Below are 19,551 nucleotides of genomic sequence, written 5' to 3' on the forward strand. Positions count from 1 at the left end.
AACTCTACTCTCTCTATAAAATACACATGCAAAACTCTAAACTTCTAATAAGTAACATTTCAAAATAGTTCATGGAAAAAAAAGAATACAAATAGAGCAACAAGAAGTATCTTTGTTTTATTTTGGCAAATGAATAATGACTGTTTCTGTAGCTGTTTTGTAGAACATCCTGAAATGAGTTGCTTTACCTTTGATTATTGTGCCCCCATTAGGTCAGTTCATGTAATGCATGATTAGTGTTTGAACCCTCCTCTCAGTCAAACATACATTATATTACATACAGTATCAACAAAAACACACAGTGGCTTCTTTTACACACAAACTTGATATGTTCTGTCCCCCCCTGAGCTGAAACAAGGAGAGTAACAGGAAGAGGATCCTTCAAATATTGCACAAAATGGCAAAAGTTGTTTATAAAATTGGCCAAAGTGAAGATAAGCTATGATTCAACTCTATAAAAATGTATTTAAAACAAATAAATATTCACTTTTTTTTGTTTCAAATGAAGCACTTGTGACTCGTCACACATACAAAAACCTTGTAAATAGACTTCACAGGAGGATGAAGAGCAAAGACGGTCTGCTCTTTGGTGTAACGGTTGGACGGATGCAGGTTTGGGAAGCGACGGCAGCCTGTACAGCAAAGAGGAGGAGGCGGAGGAGAGACCAAAACGAACAGAGAAGACAGTAAGTCATAAAATCACAGCTGAGCTAAATCAGCGCTTTCGTCATCGGTGACCTTTCTGGAGTCAGAATTACAGTGAAATATCAGATATCAGGGTGTCTATAGGGCACGAGGCCTTTTCGGGGTTATCTGTTGGCTAGCTTGCTCCTCTTCCTGCAGCGCAGAGCGGAAAGACTTGACTTTATCTGAAAGAGAAAAGAGAGCAAGTTATCAGACCTGAAATATGAAGGACAGAGAGACATTTCATGAAGCTGTTTGCAATCTTCAGAGCTCTTTTCAGACATTAAACACTCAACATGGCTGCTTCATATGACTTGAAGTGTTTCATTTTTGTCATTTAGCAAGATTTATATTTTCTTAATGTTCCTCTCTGACTAAATCAGACATGACATAACTCTTATAATTGTAGTCCTCATGACTAATTTGCATATTTGACACCTGCTGCACAAGTAAGGGGAAATAGGTAAGTTCAAAATGTTCTACTAATAGGGGAGACCTTTCCATTCTCTCACAGACTGCAGAACAAACCAGTCGTCATTACATCCTCCGTTTCCCCATACATCATCCTGCAGCCACCCACAACAAAGAATCAATCCCCTGTTCAAAGGCCAGCAGCTGCATCTTGAATTAAGTGGTGCAGTGCAATGTTTACTGGTGAGTTCTTTATTTTTGTGTATGAATTGGAGTTACCTCTGAGCTCCGTGAGGATGTCGATCTTCTGGTCCAGGATTTGTTCGAGTTGAGTTGCAAAAGACTCGACGTCGTAGTCCACCTCCTCCGTCATTTCAAGGAGAACTTTCTCGTCTTCCAGCCAGCGGATCGACTCCTGAAAACAAACAGACATGTTGTTTAAATATTATGATGGAGGGAGTGTTTATAATCTGCCTTGGGGCCCTTCATTTGTTAAATCTTTAAGTCTAATCTTTTTATTTACCCTAATATTTGGTGCGTAAGACTCACTTATTTTCTGGGGTTTTTATGCCTTATTATAGAGAGGTTAGAATAGTGGATGCAGCGAACCAGGGCAGCCCACTTGGGGACTACAACCTCTGTATATAGGTCATTTGATTTAACCACCAGGCCAAACCAGCGCTGCTTTATATATGTATTTATTTTTTGGGGGCTTTTTGCCTTTATGACCTGACAGCTGAAGAGAGACAGGAAATGTGGGGAGCAAAGAGGCGGGGGAAGACATGCAGGACATGGTCGTGGCCGGAAGTCCAACCAGCAACCCCTGCGACGAGGACTATAGCCTCTGTATGTGGGGCGCTTAGACCGCTAGGCCACCAGCGCCCCAACCTGCACTGTTTTAACAACTTTATTGTCATCACAGAAGCGTATGCACACACCTATGCAAATAATTTACCTGTTTAAAATGCAGTGAGACGTTTTCTATTGTGTTACAGTATTTCACCCTTGAAGAAGCAAGCACAAAGCATTCTGGACACACAGCAAGGAGGACCAGTCTAGCAGGGTATGATATTTAGTGAATAAACCTTGTTGATTGATTTAAGTCAACAAGTGGACAGCAGAGGGAGGTAGCGCAAGTCTCTGCACCTCACAAGTATCAAAGATATCGTAGGCTGAGCTCAACTACTGTACAGATAGCTTGCAGCAGGGCGGTAAAAGATGTTACTTGAAAGAGCCACACGTCTGCACAGAAGCTGAACGATGCTAAGTGCAAAGGAAGTCTTTGTGCAGAAGGGTTAAACCTCTGCAAATTGACTTTGCTTGTGACATTTTAACATCGGGATCAGGACGAAGTGTTTTGGTCGTGTGTTCACTTTGTTCCTTTCTGCATCATCCAGACTTCTTTTATTGAGCTTCTATTTTCACACACTTTATTGGCTAAGCCGTGTTAGAGGATGAGACCTGTGGTGTTCTTGGCTGTGAGTAAATGTATTACTCAGAACAAACTTTTAAAAGGTAGGTGTCACCGTACCTGAAACACGGCCCTGTGGTCCTCCAGAACCTGCTCCTCCATCTCCACCAGCTGAGAGACGGCTTCATGGAAGGTGAAGAGCTGCGGGGAAACCTCCTCCTCCTACAGAGAACATTCACAGGTTAGTTTAAATCTCTCTGTGACAGGATGCTCTGCAGTTTAAACTTTCCAGTTCTTTTTAATTTGAAGGACGGGGTCACATTCTTCAAAGTCTGTCGTACATTTTGTTCACAGAGCAGCTTCAGGTCGTCTCTTTGAGGTGAGCTCCCGACTCCCCACTGAGCCTCCAGCACCTCCAGCTGGTTTATGTGTCCTCCCTGACGGATGTCCATCGCGGCTGCAGGATCCCCCGACAGCTCCTTCACCCTGAAAACACACCGGAGCTGCTCGTTTAATGACTGCAGGGAGTAGGCGAGCTAAAGGTGAGAATGATCAGCATGCAGGGGGACAACAAACTCAAGCCTGGGAACAATGAGAGCATTTGTTCATCATGGATTATACTTTTTAAATCACTTCTGAATGGGTAGGAAGTAACAAAAGTGGATATTAAAGGATGATGTGTGGATGTAGTTTAAAGCAGTCTTACTCATAAGTAGGAGAGAGCTCGGAGCGACCCCCTCCACCTCCGCCCTGAGTGAAGGGAATGTCTGAGGGACTGATCCCAAACTCCTTCACTCTGGAAGGAGAGAGACAGAAAAACAGAAACCACAGAAGAAGAAAAGACATGAGAGAATCAGTACATGGTGCACAAAGTCCAACATTGATTTAATGTGGTTGTTGCATGCATGCAAAGAAGAAGAGGACTTTAAAGCAGGTGCACAGACAAATTCAAGATATTTAAAGCTGCAGAAAGTGAGAGAAAAGTCTTCATACTTTATTTAACCTCAGCTCAGAGTCGTGTGTGTTACCTGTTGGCATATCTCAGGGTGTTCAAGGTGTTTTCACATGAAGCCATTCCAGGAGAGATGGTAGCAATCTGTGCAAGGAGACACAGAGTAGAGGTGGATGAGTGTTATACCAGTAAAACATGTATTTATAAACACACAGCGACGCTCCTTTTCTCTCACCATGCATGTTCTGGAGTTCTCTCCGATGAACGAGTCCCTCAGGACTTGGGTTAGCTTGCTGGCTCTGAACGGGGTGTGAGGTTTGTTTCTGCCGAGGGCTCGGATACACTCCTGTGGAAAGACGGGGACATCATCAGCGCCTGATTAATTTATAAAACAGGCATCCAACGTTCTTAACGCTGCCATAGCCAGACTCCAGACAGACCACCAGAGATCCCTCTTCTTGATGATGCTGATTCAACCATGTCTTTATTTTCTACATACTTAGTATTGTATTTGTATAACTTATTGTGTATAGAGCAACTGTAATGACTGAATTCCCTCCCCTTTCTGACTGTAATTGAGAGATAATTCAAACCACTTTCATTTTAAGGCCTTCAAAAAACGGCGTCCTCTTCAGTTTATCATGTTTTCAAACTAAGTTAACTCCACAACCTGAGAACTCTTCCCTCCTCTGCTCTGACTGCAATCATGGAAAACCTGGGAATCCATTACAGTACCACCGTGACGCTCGGGATAAATGAAGTCTGGAGGAGGAGGAGACCTTAAGTGCCAGCAGACTCTTGTTGATCTCAGCTCCCTCCAGGCGAGTCTGACGGTCGGCGCTCGATGTGTCTGCTCCTCGCTCGTTCCCTGCCAGGTCGATGAGGGAGAACTTTCCGTGCATCTTCCCCCGTCGGCGCAGGATGATCTGGAAGACGGCGTGGCTCCGAGAGGAGTGTGCGTTTGCCGAGGTCTGACCAGAAGTCCTGATGAAGAAAGAACATTAATGTTATCTCTGGGGAGGAGTCCAAACTCCTCTGATCAATATTTAGAACAATCGATTTTAATGTTTTCCTGAAACTGTAATCTGTGGTCAGATTTAAGTAATGCCATTAAGTGATTGAATGTAAAGTATACTTCTGCTCCTCTGCAGCTCTTATACTCCTCTTCATTAGTCCAACAGCTTTACTGACTAAGACTCTTGTCTGTCCTAACTTCAGTAAAAGGATCTGGATGTGTTCACCTGCAGCTGTTTCCGACTTCGATGAGTTTGAGGACGTCCTCCGTGCATTTCACCTCCCTCTCATGCAGCCCGACCACCTGCACCTGCTGCTTCCCGTCCTCCAGCACCCGTAACTTAGCTTTACGGTTTAGAAGGTCGAACACCTTTTAACACAAACACAGATCTGTTCAGTGTTTCATCCACTTCACTCTGTTCCCAGGATTGTATTTCATTATAAGCAACAGATCACCCTAAATCTCTCTTTCAGGCTTTCAATCCTTATTTTCTTAATATTCTAACGATGTTTAGAAATCTTAACGTTCCAATTCAGCTTCTTAATAATCCACATGAGGTACCTCCTCACTGTAATCAGAGATCAGTGCACTGTCATCCCTTTAGAAGTAGCTGTTACACCTTCTGTCCACTAGAGGGCATGCAACCATATCTGAAGTATTTGGAAAAACCAACAGATGCTGGCTTTTTTGCTCTGTATTCATAAAAATACCATTCAAATTGTATCTTTTTAAACCATCACACTGATATTTAACACTTTCATATGTCTGTTTTTTTAACCCTTTCACTTTTATCTTACTCTAACAGTTTGTCCAAACAGCTCAAACTTCTGCAGAGTGAATGTAAGAGAAAGGATGTCACTGAAGAGCAGAATTAATGACATAATGTAGTTTTCATGATGTTTGATGCTAAGATTTAAGTCATGTATCTGCTGAGTAGATAAAAAGTGAGCATCGTGAACTCCCTGCATGTCAAGAACTTTAAGAAACCTGCCTTCCCGCTGTAAATCTCAAAAAACGTGGCGAAGATTTGGAGATCCAGCTTCTTGTACGCTGGCTTCTTTATCATGAGGAAAACATCTCGGGCTGCACAAAGAAACACGACAAGGATTTAAATGAAGTAAATCAGGTAGAAAGATCTGTGAGTTAAGATGTTTATGGGAGAAACTAACCTGACAGTGCATAGATCCCTTTGGAGCAGTCCTGGTTCTTCCCAGAGAAGTCTCCTCCCATCGTCTGCATGAGGAGAATTGAGTTATTAAAGAAGATCGTAACAAACACATGAAGTCGTCTTGAGCTTATGTTGAAGCAGAAACTGTTACACAACAATGAAGCACTTTTAAAGCTGCTTGAAAACCACTTCATTAGCATCCGCAATGTTCTACATAAACACACACAACTGGAGCAAAAAACTTCAAAACAAAAGTTTCCATTTTGTACTTTTGCATATCTGGTATCAAGATTTTTTGGTTGCTCTTCAATTTTTTTTCACTAAAGTTAGTGGTTAGTTACTGCTGAATTTATCTTGTTATCAATAATAAATAAATAGAACATAAGAATAACAATACATGTCAAACAGTATGATATATAGATGCTTGGGACTCATCACTCACATGTGTTTTTCCACTTCCAGTTTGTCCGTAAGCGAAGCAGGTCGCCATCCCTCGCTCGAAAATCGTCTCCACCAGCGGCTGAGCGGTGAACCTGCAAAATAAGAAGTCTGTAAGTGAGCAGAAATATAATCCAGAGGTAAACAAATCCATAACTATTAAATAAATTATAATGTTAATATTCTAGATTTTTTTTTCCAGTTCCAAAATATGAAGAATTAAATAAGAAATATTTGTTTAGAATGTTTTGTGGGACTTTAAAGGTTTTGTTTTAAAAGTCTCTTTTAATCCCATTATTTCCCTTTCTTAATCTCACTTTTTATTTCATGGTGTAAATGTTATTTAATGCAACAGATATTTACGTGCTGTGTGTGTTTGTTGTGTTTGTTTATGATCAGGACAGTTGGTGCTGAAGCTGATGGACTAAATTTGAAGCAGGTGAAGAGCTCAGTGCCACAAACCTGGTGAGGAGGGGTGGTGAGTTTATTTATAATACCTGCTTCAACTTATTCTGCAACGAGGAAATGTTCAAACCAAGCCAGAAACCTTGGTGTAGTTTTAGACTCAGACCTTAATTTCAGCAGCCACATTAAGACAATTACAAAGTCCGCCTATTATCACCTTAAGAATATATCAAGGATTAAAGGACTCATGTCTCAGCAGGATGCAGAAAAACTGGTCCATGCATTTATCTTTAGCAGACTAGACTACTGTAACGGGGTCTTTACAGGACTCCCTAAAAAGTCCATCAGACGGCTGCAGCTCATACAGAATGCTGCTGCTTGAGTCCTAACAAGGACCAACAAAGTAGACCACATCACTCCAGTTCTTAGATCTCTACACTGGCTTCCTGTCTGTCAGAGAATAGACTTTAAAATCCTGCTGATGGTTTATAAAGACCTGAATGGTTTAGGCTGATCTGCTACTACTTTATGAACCACCTCGACCTCTGAGGTCATCAGGTACTGGTCTGCTTTCAGTCCCAAGAGTCAGAAGGAAACATGGTGAAGCAGCGTTTAGTCATTATGCACCACATATCTGGAACACACTCCCTGAAAGCTGCAGGTCTGCTCCAACTCTCACCTCTTTTAAATCAAAGACTAAGACTTTTTTATTTGCCACTGCCTTCCTATCTTAGATTATTTTAACCCACTTTAAATTAAAATTTTAATGTAATTTTTAATATATTTCTAATTTTCCTTTTCTTTTCTGTTTTATCATATTTGTCATTTTAATTATGTTCTTTTATGCTTGTCTGAATGTTTCCAATGCTTTTAATGTTTTAATGTAAAGCACATTGAGTTGCCCTCGTGTATGAAATGCACTATACAAATAAAGCTGCCTTGCCTTGCCTTGCCTTCTTCAGACGTTGTTGTTGTTTTTTAATATATATTATTAATACCATAAAGCCCTTTATTTATTTTATATTAAACATTTTGGGGTTCACAGAGAGTAACATCACCTGTAAACCATTTCATTGGTGGAGTTCTCATCGAAGGCGTAGTCAAACCGGAACGTTTGGTTCTCCAGGTAACGCGTCAGGTCGACTTTCTGCTTTGGCTCGTGGACCATCACCACGTCCTTACTGGGGATAGTGATCACATCCAGATCCTTCGCTGTCAGTTCTGAAGACACAAGACAAAATAATATATATTTACTCATTCATGTCCACGTGGAAATTTGACCAAAGAGAGCCCATGAGATGAATTGTTCATGCAGGTAGTCGTAGAAATCACAAAATGATGTATAATTTATCAGTGCTTGTACAGAAGTATTCCTGCCTTACTTCTTTAGCATCATGTTGATCAATATCCAAACATTTTATTAAGAATAAACACAAACTGTCTCTTTGAACACCTGCTGATCAAAGCTCCTCTTACCTTTTTTATTAAGGGGCCGAGCTCGAACACACACACATATCCTGTGCTCCTCGATCTGAAACAACAGAAGATACATTTTACTGAGCTGCATGTTCTGTTCCTTTAAGATACAGGACTTTAACCCCTGAACATGAATATTTTTCTCCTTTTATTTGCCTCAGATTCTCATAAATACTAGCTTGTTCCAGCTCTTTTATAATGTGTAAACTAAGATTATTATTCAAACTCAGAGTCCTCTATACCCGCTGAGTTGCATCAAGAAGTTTTGGTGCTGCATTTTCTAAACATGTTCCAAAAACTCAACCTCTGGTCCTAAAATATGAAGCCCATACAGAAGTGTTAGAAACTTTATACAGTCTATGATTGACACATGAAACATTTTGAACATTGTGAAGTGAGGATCGGTATGATTTAAAAGTTTGGCTGTAGATCCAGAGTTTATTTAACTAGTGGCATTAAAGAGGCTTAATCTCAGACGCAAACACTCTACAATGATGTAAGAGCTTCATTTAGTTGATGATATCATGCCTCACAGCAGATTAACTAAGCTGTGTAATTCCTGCTATAAATACCCTGCAGAGTTTTTTTCTAATGGAGTCTCATGCATGTTCCCGCATTTTATATAATTCACAGCATTACTCAGAAATAGATGTCCTAAAAGCCCAACTCCATTATCCGGAAACCCACATTAGACGTGACGCTTCCCCAAAAACATGTTGTCACTTTAATTCTCTAAGAGCTGCAGACAGGATCTGTGAACCAGACTTACCAGATCATTACTGGTTAAAGGCCTGTAGTCCAGACTGGCTCTGAAGTCTCTGATCATAATCATGATTTCATAGTTTGGTAAGTTGACATCCACTTCCTGAAACGGAGGAACAAAAGGAAAGCATCAGAGGAAATGTAGCTCCTGAAAGTTGTGCATCTTTATTTACATGTTGCATGTTTGTTCAGACACAGCAGAGAAAAATAGAGGCTTTATTTTGCAGTAAATATGTTTGTTTTTCTAACACTACATCGTCAGTTTCCATCCTAAATAATCTGAGTACAATTCTGCACATGAAATGGATTCAGCCCAAGACCTGGAGCCATATTTCATCCATCATTTAGCATTAGTGAACCAGCCTAAGCTCGCACCACTCCGTCCCTTTAAAGCAAGATTTTGACCAAAACACACTGACATATAGGACAGATGTTTCTACATATGTGTGTGTGTCTTTGGTCCTCACTTGTGCCCTCTTCTCTCTGAGCTCTTGTTGCTGAAGTCGCCTCTTCTCTCGTTTCTCCTGCAGTTTCTCCACTTCCTTCACACAGTTTGATTTCCTCCGTGCTGGAAAATATGAGGTAAGAACATCTGAATAATATCAGAAACCTACATTTTTTAAAGGTAAGGCTGATGTTATTCTTCATTTCTGTACTTGTATCAGACTCTGGTTGCATGCCCTTCCTCTGAGATGGCATCACGGTGCCTGAGGTACCTGAAAGGCAACATCACACACTTTTACAGTACATCTGATTTAGTCCACTCCTTTCATTTTTAACCACAGAGCTGTGTAAGCAAATGAAGTTACAAGTCATAAACATTCTGGATCTGTGACTGATCAGCTGTTAACCTCTGACATCTCTTTACCTTGACAATATTTGTTAGAGCCATGGTGTAATTTGAGTGTATGTGCCTTTAAGTGTCATGCTGCTGCTAAATGGGAGCAACTGAGCATGTGCGGTGCAATGTGTGCTTTTATCTGGAGCAACATATTTTCTAACTGTAGATTTGTTTGTTTTTTTATAGTCTGTCGCTTTTGTGGAAATATAAGTTCAAAGCGACTAGAGAAGTGATTTTTGTATGTTGATATTTTTAATAAATTCTCAGTTTGTTTAATTTTATACTGCAGCAATTTCTTTTTTGAGTAAACCTGTTTTACACGCACGAGTCACATAGTCAAATATCACATCCTAATATTTTATTTATTTACCTTTTTAATTTTGTATTCTTTATTTGTATTTATTTTTATTTATTGCATTTATTTTATTCTTATTTTTATTTTATTCTTATTTTATTTGTTTAATTTATTTTATTTATTTCATTTATTGTATTTATTGTATTTATTTTATTCTTATTTTTATTTTATTCTTATTTTTATTTTATTTTATTTATTTTATTTATTTTATTTATTTTATTTATTTTATTTATTTTATTCTTATTTTTATTTTATTTATTTCATTTATTTTATTTATTTTATTCTTATTATTATTTTCATCCATCCATTATCTTGACCGCTTATCCTGTTAGGGGTCATGGGGGCTGGAGCCTATCCCAGCTGGCTTCAGGTGGAAGGCAGGGTACACCCTGGACAGGTCACCAACCAATCACAGGGCTTGTTATTTCTATTTATTTATTATTATTATTATATATATATTTTTTCATTTATTGAAAAACATAAATAATCTATGTCACTCTTATGTCTATGCACTTTGTCTTTTCATCTAAAGCCTAAAGTGACATCACCAGTGCACTAACCTGTTCTCAGGTACTGATCACCTGTCTCTGTATGATCTTGTTTTCTTGTATTTACCTGGTACTGCTTGTTTCTTTGTTTATCTACCCCTTTAATTAATGTTGGCATGAATGCGAGGTGTGTGCAAATTGATCAATGTTCTGGGGTGGGTGGGATCTCATTGGTAACATCAGTCACAGAACCTACTTTGTATTTGTCTGTGCATAAAAAAACCCAATAACCTTTGGAATAAGAAATATCACATCCTGCAGAAGTGGCAAAGAAGACTCTTGGAGCTATTTGTTTATTTTTTGTATTTAGTTGTTTATTTAGTTTGGAATTAATAATGGAATTAATAATAAGTAGTATTAGTTGTTAGATTTATCTAAAACTTTTCTTTTTATAACTCAATAAAGTTAGATTTTTGGGGTTATATTTTTTGTTAGTCACTTGTTTAGTATATTTAGATTTTTTTGTATATTTATTATTTCTTTTGTTTGTTTTGTTTGTTTGGTAATCATGAACTGTGGGCACTGGAGGTTATTTAGTTAGGTAGGTGGCAGAAGGCCGGCATGCACCTGGGTGGGCCTATGGTTTTTTACCAGCGCAAGAGAGGCAGCAGGAGCCGTGATTTTCTTTGTTCCTTTTGTTTGCTTGCTTCCATCAAAATAAACCATTGAGGACCGCTGAACTTCTGCATGGACATTAGACTTCTCTTGCCTGCGTACATCACATCCCCACGGTGCATCAGTGACCCTTTGCTTAAGTTTAGTTAAAGTTACAGTTTGATACTTTAATTATTCTTTGAGTTATTTATGACAAATGGCCTCTACAAAGACTTTTACTAAAAGATGCCACTACAATATTTGAGGCAGTACCAATGAAAATGATAATAATGTGCATTTTCTCATTCTCAACCAGCTCGACTTTTCAAAACACGAGTTATTTACATTTAAATAAATTAAATATAAGAATGTAACACTGAGTTACTCATACTTTTCATTCTGAAGATGTTTTACACATCACAACCTACTTTATCTTGCAGAAAATGTGTGTTAAAAAGTGTTTTTACACTATTTTATTTCTACTTTTACTTAAATATACCCGTGAAACACTCTGATGTTATTGGTTTTTGCTAGTTTGAAACAGAAATGAAGCTCCAGCACAGAGAAATAAGAAGTCAGGTCTTAGATGGACACATGTTTTTAGGAGAATCAATTCAAGGTTTGTTTTTGTCTTATGATCAGAATATTATGTGACAGTAAAAAAATATAGAAAATGATTTGTCTGCAGCTTCAGGCGAGCGTCATGTCTCCAGTTTGAAATGTGTAAGCTTGATTTCACGTCTACAGGACTTTACATTTCTGATAAATCCAACATACGCAGCTGAAAACTAAAACAAGCGCTGTAGTATGAGTCCGGACTCAGAGCCAGCGAGCGTCTGTGAAAGAGCCTTTGAGGCCTCACACTCACAGCTGTGTGGGAACATGACATCACTGCTGCTGGCCACACTCACAACATAACAACACACACACAAACTGACACACACATACTTACACTGGTTTGTGGAAACTACCTCTATGATAAGTGAAATTAGTGGATTGAATTGACCCGTGTTGTGATGCAGGATCAGGTGAGAGAGTGAGAGGTACCGTTCTGCTGCTGGAGCAGGGACTCTTTCATGGCAGCAGCAGCAGACTGAGGGGGGATGGCAGGAGGGGGCGGGTCCTGCACTTGGCTGTGCTGGCTGGGACGAGCTCGGGTGGTTCCCACTGCTGCAGCTGAAGAAAACACAACCCGAGATATTCATCAGTTTGTGAGAGTTAAAGGGACACTTCAGCTAAATTATAAAACAATCAGACGCACGTTTTTCCAAAGTACCTATGACCTCATTAACATCTGGGATTTCAGTTTTTATTATTTGTCTTTAAAGATATTAAAGATGAAGATGTGACCATCAGAAGTTATCCTCCTCATGAGCTTTCAAACCTTCACTTGTCCACGTCCTTTTCCTCCATGACAGCTTAATTCTAATAAGTCAACTTCGTCCCAAACTTCAGTCTAGTTCCCTTTGTGGCCTTTGGGTACTCAAAGTTCAGGTTGCATGAATCCCACACTCTGTCCAACTTGCAAATAAAAGGTTTAATGGCAACATTTCAAGCAGAATTTGCAAAATGTTTGCGTGATGAACGTCTCACACCGAAGCGTTGCCATTAAACTTTAAATCTGAAAGTTGGACAGTGTGCAGGATTCTTGCAACCCAAATTTTGTGAGCCTCTCCTCACTTCTCTCCTCAGCACCTGTCCTATAGAGTAGATGTGTGAAGCCTTTTCTTCATCTATGCCGATAGCGTTGGTGTTAATTAGGGCTGAAATGATCTGGCATGTGAGCAGTGATCTTAACTAAGACTCTGCTGCACAGCTGTTAACCAGGTCCAGCAAAACAACCCACATCACCCCCATCCTGTTCTCCTTACACTGGCTGCCAATCAAATCCAGAATACAGTTTAAGATCCTCACATTAACATATAAAGCTCTCCATCATTAAGCACCTCACCTACTCCACCCTTACATCCCCAGTAGACCCCTCAGATCCTCAGATCTGCTTGCTGTGCCTCGTGTGAGGCTAAAAACTAAAGGTGACTGTGCCTTTGAGCTCATGGCTCCGACTCTGTGGGACAATCTCCCACCTCAAGTGTGCTGATTAAACTGACACTTTTAAAAAGCATCTTAAGACTCATTTGTTTGTTCTGGCTTTTGATCATCTTTTGAAATTTGTTGTTATTTTGTCTGCTTTCATTATTATCTTATTTATTGCACATTTTTGTGTCTTATGCTCTGTGAAAGGTGCTTTACTAAATAAAGTTTTACTTACTTACTTACTAAAGCATTAAATTTTTTAACCCTGACTCTCCTCCTCTGTGACATTAATTAAGAAATCTGGTTTGTAAGGTAAAGAAGGGAAAGCTGAACAAAGCTGTTTCTTTCGGGGGAAAAACAGAAGTCAGCACTGCAGCATCAGCTGTGAGGTCTCTGAGTTCACTGCACACTGGTGCCATCTTTCCCCCCTTTGGGTCAGGATTTACACACACATCTGATTTAGCTTGAACTTACCTCTGTTTTCCCTGGGAGCGTTCTCAGCTTTGGGTATTGATGTGATCCTTTTGGTCTGAAAACAACAACAACAACACAAAGATTGTAAACTAACCACCTTCTGAAGATCAAGATATAGATGTTATGTTTTGTTGTATCCTAAGGCATCATGTTAAATTCTGTTTAAATGAATCTTTAATCCTTAATTTAAGTCTCAGTTTATATTTATGACAGAGCTTCAGGGGATGAGGGGAGTTACAATAAAAAACAAACACAAGGAAAAGAAGGAGAGAACAAATAATGATTGATCAAAGTTATAGGACTTATTTGCAAGCTAAGGGAAATGTACGACTCAGAACAAGCTTCTTTCAAAGACACAAACAAAAGAGAAAACAACCTAATAATCATCAAATTAAAATGATGAGAAAAGCATCTTAGAAATGTATAAAAGTTAACTTATTTATAATTTAAGCTTTGTAAAAACCAAGTTGTCTTTGCAGTTGTAAAGACTTTAACTTTAAAGGTGACATATCATGCTTTTTTCATCAACATATATTGGTCTAAGAGGTCCCCAAAACATGTCTTTAAAGTTTATGCTCAAAAAAACACTTTGAAATCAGATTTTGGTCTGCCTGAAAAACCCTCTTTTTCAGTCCTCCTCAGAACACTCTGTTTTCTCTCTGACCACGCCCCCTCAGGAAGTGGATGTGCATCGGCTGTCCAGCACGTTGATCTAATGTTTACATGTTGGCTGAATATACACGGCTGCTCACAGACCCGCGTTACTTCAACCCTCTGAATCTGATCCAGAATCTGATCCTGACGGAGAGGCGCCTGCAGCAGGACCTTTCTGAACCATTGGTCATAGATTTAGTGTTTCTTGTTGTTTTATTTGTCAGTATGTCGACGTGTGTCTTGGTACACAGCTACCAACATGTAGCTATGTGGCTATGCTAACTAGCGCTAGCACTTATCCATGACAAATAAAAATCATCCACTAGATCTTCAAATCTGCAGACGTGGGGAGTAAAACCGACCTTTGTGTTTATTAAGACAGCCTACAACTAGCATGCCTCCCTCCTAAGCTCCTTGTTAGCACACATGTGTGCAGGGAATGAAAAACGGAGGAGGGGTTGAGTTGTATTTTATACAGTCTATGGGCTGAACAAGCTCCGAGCTCTGACTCCGTGACAGACCGGATATTGTTGTTACGTAACAAAAACACGGAAGTCTGAAACGGCTCGTTTCACACACATTGCCAGGGACACATGTTTCAGGTAGAGAACCATTAAAAAGTCCATTTTGCATGATATGTCACCTTTAAAGAAACCAGCCTGTTTTTTAAAGTCAGGAACGACAGAATGAAACACGTCATGAGTGAGTAAATGGATGGGGAGGTGAAGGCAGACCTTGGGCAGTTTGCTGGTTTTGGTGACATTGGAGGGAGGAAGAGGGGCCTCAGGACTTTGTGGGATCTCTTCATCAGGAGCAACATCTGGATTCAGAGCGAAGACGCTCTCCAGGTCGATCTGAGGAAGACACGAGACATCTTCATTTTTAATACATCTTTTATTTAAGTGACACCAGAAGTCCCAGGTTGTGCCAATACTTGTTTAGGAATCAGGGATGTGCAAGTTTAGTCTATTAAAGTTATCAGTCTTGCTAGTTGCCACTTGAATTACACCATTTAACACATTTATCAACATTTATCTTGGGTCTACTCATTAATTTCCACACAAACCACATGGAAGAAAGATTCCACAGCTCTTACCTCTTTCCCTTTCGTGTCTCCATTCTCGATCCACTCCACTGTCACACTGTCATTGTCCTCATGTAGCGATGTGACCATGGCCTGGTGTATCCGTCCTGCGGGGAGAGAGAGAGAGAGAGAGGATGCCAGAGAGATGCTCGGCCTGCTCAAGTGCTTGCTCGAGAGTTATGGAGTGTAACATGCTGCTGTAAATCACAGAGACAGGCGTTAACACATCTAATGAGCCTTTCACCCAAATGTATCTCCAACTGAGGGGATCATTTCCGGATTATTTGACACAGCGAAGGGTCATCAATCCACCAAACATGGAAGATTTCTCCAGCTTTAGAGTAAAGTAAGGATACAGGATGCTAATGGGTGTGGCTCATGATGGATGATGATAAGACTTATCACTGTCACACCAAACTTTCAGTAGCTGCGTTCACATCCTGATTATAGCATGATTAGCACACAGGAGATGTTGTAGAAGGCAGATGTCTGTATAATAAATGTGTGTGTGTGTTCGTGTCAGACTGATGCAGTATGAGGGGAGAGGCCCCATGCATGCAGAACATCCTCCAGCCCCATGATTCACAGGCCACTGCTGGATGATGCAGTGAAGGATGGTGCGTTCAGGGGCTCTGACTGGAGGGCTGGAGGGCGGTGGTGCAGAGAGAGGAGAGAGGAGAGAGGAGGCAGAGCTGTCATTTATTTAAAGCCGGACAGATGCACAGGTGGACGGACCCGCCCGCCTGCCTGCCCGCACCCCCCTCCCTCCCTGCCTGGTTCTGTCTGAGTCTGGATGACTGACACCCTGTCTGATAACACAGTAAATGATGGTTTCACTGTAATAACACGTCACTGTGGGGATTTATCACACCACATCCCGGTATAAACGACGATGTAGCCGGTTAGCTCCTCTCATCCAGACCCTTGCAGTACCGTCTCTCTCTGTGTGTGTGTGTGTGTGTGTGTGTAGTGTGTGTGTGTGTGAGAGCTAGCTACGTACCGTCGCTCCGTTTTATCTCCACGTAAATTCCCACGAATATCTTCCCGAATATCCCTGCCATGTCCCCTCCTCGCGCGGTGTGTGTCTCGTGGAGGTGCAGGTTATCAGCTGCTGCAGAAACGGAGGTCACTGTCGGTCAGTCATAGAGAGGCGAGAGGAAAGAGGAGAGAGGAGGAGAGAGGGAGCAGGGGCGCATGCGCGGGCGGTGTCACTCAGAACAGTCGGAGCATCTTGTGGTGGAGGAATATCCCTACGAAACATTAAAGCGTTTATACTGTGATAGAAATATTAAATAAAAGTGACAAAAAAAAAAATTCATTTAGTGCAACACAAAATGTCAAACATTTAACTGTTTGCAAATTATTTAAACAATTTAACCTACTTAATTTAAAATAGTGCAAACACAACATATCACAAGTTTTATTTTACAATACCTTGACTTGACTTTCATGTTTTAATTATGTAATAAAAAAATATATGCTCATTTTAAATGTATAAACAGCAACACGTTTAAAAAAGGTGGGACATTATTATCATTATTATTATTATTATTATTATTATTATTATTATTATTATTATTATGTATTTATGTATTTATGTATTTATGTATTTATGTATTTATTTTAAAAAGCGTTTTACCTTGATTTGACTTCCATGTTTTAATTATTTAATGAAAAATATATTTATTTAACCTTTATTTAACCAGATGAGAACCCATTGAGATCATCTGGAGTCTTCTGGAAGTGAAATGTCTCATTCTCGCCTGGTCACAGCTGCTCAACAGCTCAGAGTGTTCTGGTTTTTGGAATGGATTTTGAGCCCATGCATCATGATCATGCATCCATGATTTCCACTACAGAGTCATGTCTGTAAATCCAGTGCTGGTAGAGGGCTCAAAAATAATAGCCATCCTTTTTTATCTTGTTTTTTTTACTGGTGGCACTTTTCTTTCTTTCTTTTCTTTCTTTCTTCTTTCTTTCTTTCTTTTCTTTCTTTCTTTCTTTTCTTTTCTTTCTTTCTTTCTTTCTTTCTTTCTTCCTATCTTGTTTTTATTGACCAATGGTTGATTTTATGTCTATCTTGTTTTTTATTTGCTCTTGTGATTGCTCCTTTCCTGTTTTATTGTTTTTATTAAGGGTTACTTCTTAAGCACTAAGACCTTCGTCACTTTGTTTGTCCTGTATTGTCCTGTTCTGTTTGTTGTGTTGATGTTTAAAGGAGGCTGACTCACTGCAAACAAAATCTACCTATGGGTACAAATAAAGTAACCCTGAACCTTGAACTTTTACCCAGTATTTGATTTTTTGGCCTTGTCTCCAGACCCTCGGAATCTTTTAATGATATGATGTGCTATTTTACGCTTAGGAACATTATTCTTAACTTGTTTAACTATTTTCGTCATACTTTTTTGGGTGGGTGGGTGGGTGGGTATTGGTGTTGGTGTTGGTGTGAGTCTATATGTCGGTGAAGGTGTATGGTGGACAAGTGTAAACATGTCAGAGTGGCTGTAAGGGATACCCACTACCTGTGAGACCAAATTAACATAACTGTAATGTGAATGAACAACACAGGATCTATGAAATGAAATTTGATTTCTTTGTTTTGTTTCTGTCTTTTGCTTGTTTGTTGTGTTTTAATTTTAATTTTATTTTTTATTCTTTGGAATCAAGACGACTAATTATTTGAATCACAGGATGTACTGATGTATTTGGACCTGTATACTCAATAAAATAAAATAATATAAAAAATATATATATATTTTCGTCATTCTCTCACAGAGTGGTGAACCTTTAAACTATTCATTGAATGTAAAAGCAATAATATAGTTTATCATGTAAAGAAAAGTGGGTTATGGGTTGTGACTTTCCTCTTTGACCACAAGATGTCAGCAGAGCCCCGTTAGAACATCAGCAGACAGTGACTCACACTCATACAGAATCTGGGTTAAAGAGCAAAGATGGGAAGTTGTGTGTGGTTGGGGGCTTGTGTCACTGTGTGCTTCTTCAGGTAAGCATGAATAGGTGCAGCAAATCTGATAGGTACTCCATATGTATTGAAAAGCAAGAGTGTTCACTGCTTTCCGTTAAAACAAAGAATAAGTATTATTATTCATTTATTTTTTACTTTTTTTAAAGATGAAAAAATACATGTTTATTAGTGTCCTTGGCTTGACTTTCACGTTTTGTCCACTTGTGTTTAATTTATTTATTTTTAATACGCATTATTTTTATTTTCTAATTTACATGATGACGTTGCAAAGACGTAACCGACAATGACCTTTAACCTTTGCTGCTGCTGATTTTGAATCTTAGCAAAAACGGCTAATTCCTTTATGCTAGCAATTGTAAGTCAATCAGTCACTGTTTATGAACAATGACAAATTAAAAATACAAAGTCTGTTTAAATATATTGATTATTGATGAAGTATTTTTGTTTCAGGTGAGAAAAGAGGATACAGTCACGATGCAGGTGGTGACAACATGATGCTAACTCTAAAACTTAGCATCCAGCTAACTTGGAGAGAATGTAACCGTTGACGCAAACCCGGAAGTGCAACATCTGTGGACAGAGACTGAGCTTCGACTACAAACTACTTTGTGAGTAAGTGATATAAATAAGTTATATAAATAAGTAATATAAATAATTAATATAAGTAAGTAAGCATTGTGTGCTGAAAGAAAGCTACTTCCGGTCAGTGCTGTGTGCTAACAGCTGATGTGTTGCTGCTAGCTGTGATCAGCTGTTTGTTGTCATCTCTAAAGTAAGGATGAATTTGAGCTGCAGGAGTTTTGTGCATACCTTAAACATCCATTGTGAGTTTTTGAGGTGGCTTTTGTACAGATTGGAATTGTTTGATTGTGTTGTGCATTTTTGTTACATACTTTTAATTATATATTTACAATTTAACCTTTTTTTCTGCTGTTATATAGTTTGTTATTGTTAAAAAAATACATAACCAGGCATCAGAAAGGCAAATAAATGGATGATTCTGAGTCCTTTAATACAGGGGTTCACAAACTTTTCAGCCCGTGACCCCCAAAATATTGGTGCTAAAGACTTGTGACCCCCACTGTCCCTCAAAGTGATTTAATGTGGCTGCATTTAGCTGGTCTGTAGAAAGTTAGCCTACCTATATGAGCATGTGTCTGTGTTTCCTGTGTCATTATGAATTAACCTGCTGCTACTGATGCTTTTGATAATTAACTGTTCACTAACCCTAAACTTAGGAGTCATGTGGAAACAAA

The 19,551-nt window shown here is 39.3% G+C and overlaps 2 protein-coding genes and 1 long non-coding RNA gene across 6 annotated transcripts in view; 2 read left to right on the plus strand and 1 right to left on the minus strand.

The window, feature by feature from the left end:
• Positions 1 to 5,750, plus strand: part of LOC117831070 (membrane-associated phosphatidylinositol transfer protein 2-like) — a 74,742-nt gene extending 68,992 nt beyond the window's left edge. Inside the window, exons 30-35 of the mRNA XM_034709549.1 lie at positions 549 to 686; positions 1,199 to 1,338; positions 2,091 to 2,158; positions 2,611 to 2,747; positions 2,861 to 3,048; positions 4,677 to 5,750. The gene's annotated coding sequence lies outside the window, so the exon portion shown is untranslated. The remainder of the gene's footprint in view (positions 1 to 548; positions 687 to 1,198; positions 1,339 to 2,090; positions 2,159 to 2,610; positions 2,748 to 2,860; positions 3,049 to 4,676) is intronic.
• On the minus strand, positions 97 to 16,510 carry LOC117831071 (kinesin-like protein KIF2A). 3 transcript variants are annotated; one of them, XM_034709550.1, is made up of 22 exons: positions 16,307 to 16,510; positions 15,319 to 15,413; positions 14,957 to 15,076; positions 13,569 to 13,623; positions 12,108 to 12,236; positions 9,379 to 9,438; positions 9,190 to 9,290; positions 8,730 to 8,825; positions 7,961 to 8,015; positions 7,543 to 7,705; positions 6,084 to 6,174; positions 5,643 to 5,706; positions 5,465 to 5,556; positions 4,700 to 4,842; positions 4,238 to 4,442; positions 3,694 to 3,804; positions 3,535 to 3,602; positions 3,213 to 3,302; positions 2,848 to 2,992; positions 2,627 to 2,728; positions 1,375 to 1,510; positions 97 to 869 (listed from the first exon to the last, which is right to left on the minus strand). In XM_034709550.1, exons 1-22 carry the CDS (start codon positions 16,365 to 16,367, stop codon positions 784 to 786), a joined length of 2,268 nt encoding a protein of 755 aa, XP_034565441.1. In that variant the 5' UTR covers positions 16,368 to 16,510; the 3' UTR covers positions 97 to 783. The 3 variants fall into 3 exon arrangements, with proteins under 3 accessions (XP_034565441.1, XP_034565443.1, XP_034565442.1); XM_034709552.1 differs by having other exon boundaries at positions 15,319 to 15,950; positions 16,307 to 16,509; XM_034709551.1 differs by lacking the exon at positions 9,379 to 9,438.
• A 2,059-nt stretch (positions 16,511 to 18,569) lies between these two features.
• Positions 18,570 to 19,551, plus strand: part of LOC117831174 — a 40,708-nt gene continuing 39,726 nt past the window's right edge. For both annotated transcript variants that reach the window (XR_004634954.1, XR_004634953.1), the window contains exons 1-2: positions 18,570 to 18,650; positions 18,746 to 18,907. This is a non-coding gene — a long non-coding RNA (uncharacterized LOC117831174). The remainder of the gene's footprint in view (positions 18,651 to 18,745; positions 18,908 to 19,551) is intronic.

The sequence above is a fragment of the Notolabrus celidotus genome, chromosome 19 (genome assembly GCF_009762535.1).
Source record: "Notolabrus celidotus isolate fNotCel1 chromosome 19, fNotCel1.pri, whole genome shotgun sequence".
Classification (NCBI taxonomy): domain Eukaryota; kingdom Metazoa; phylum Chordata; class Actinopteri; order Labriformes; family Labridae; genus Notolabrus; species Notolabrus celidotus.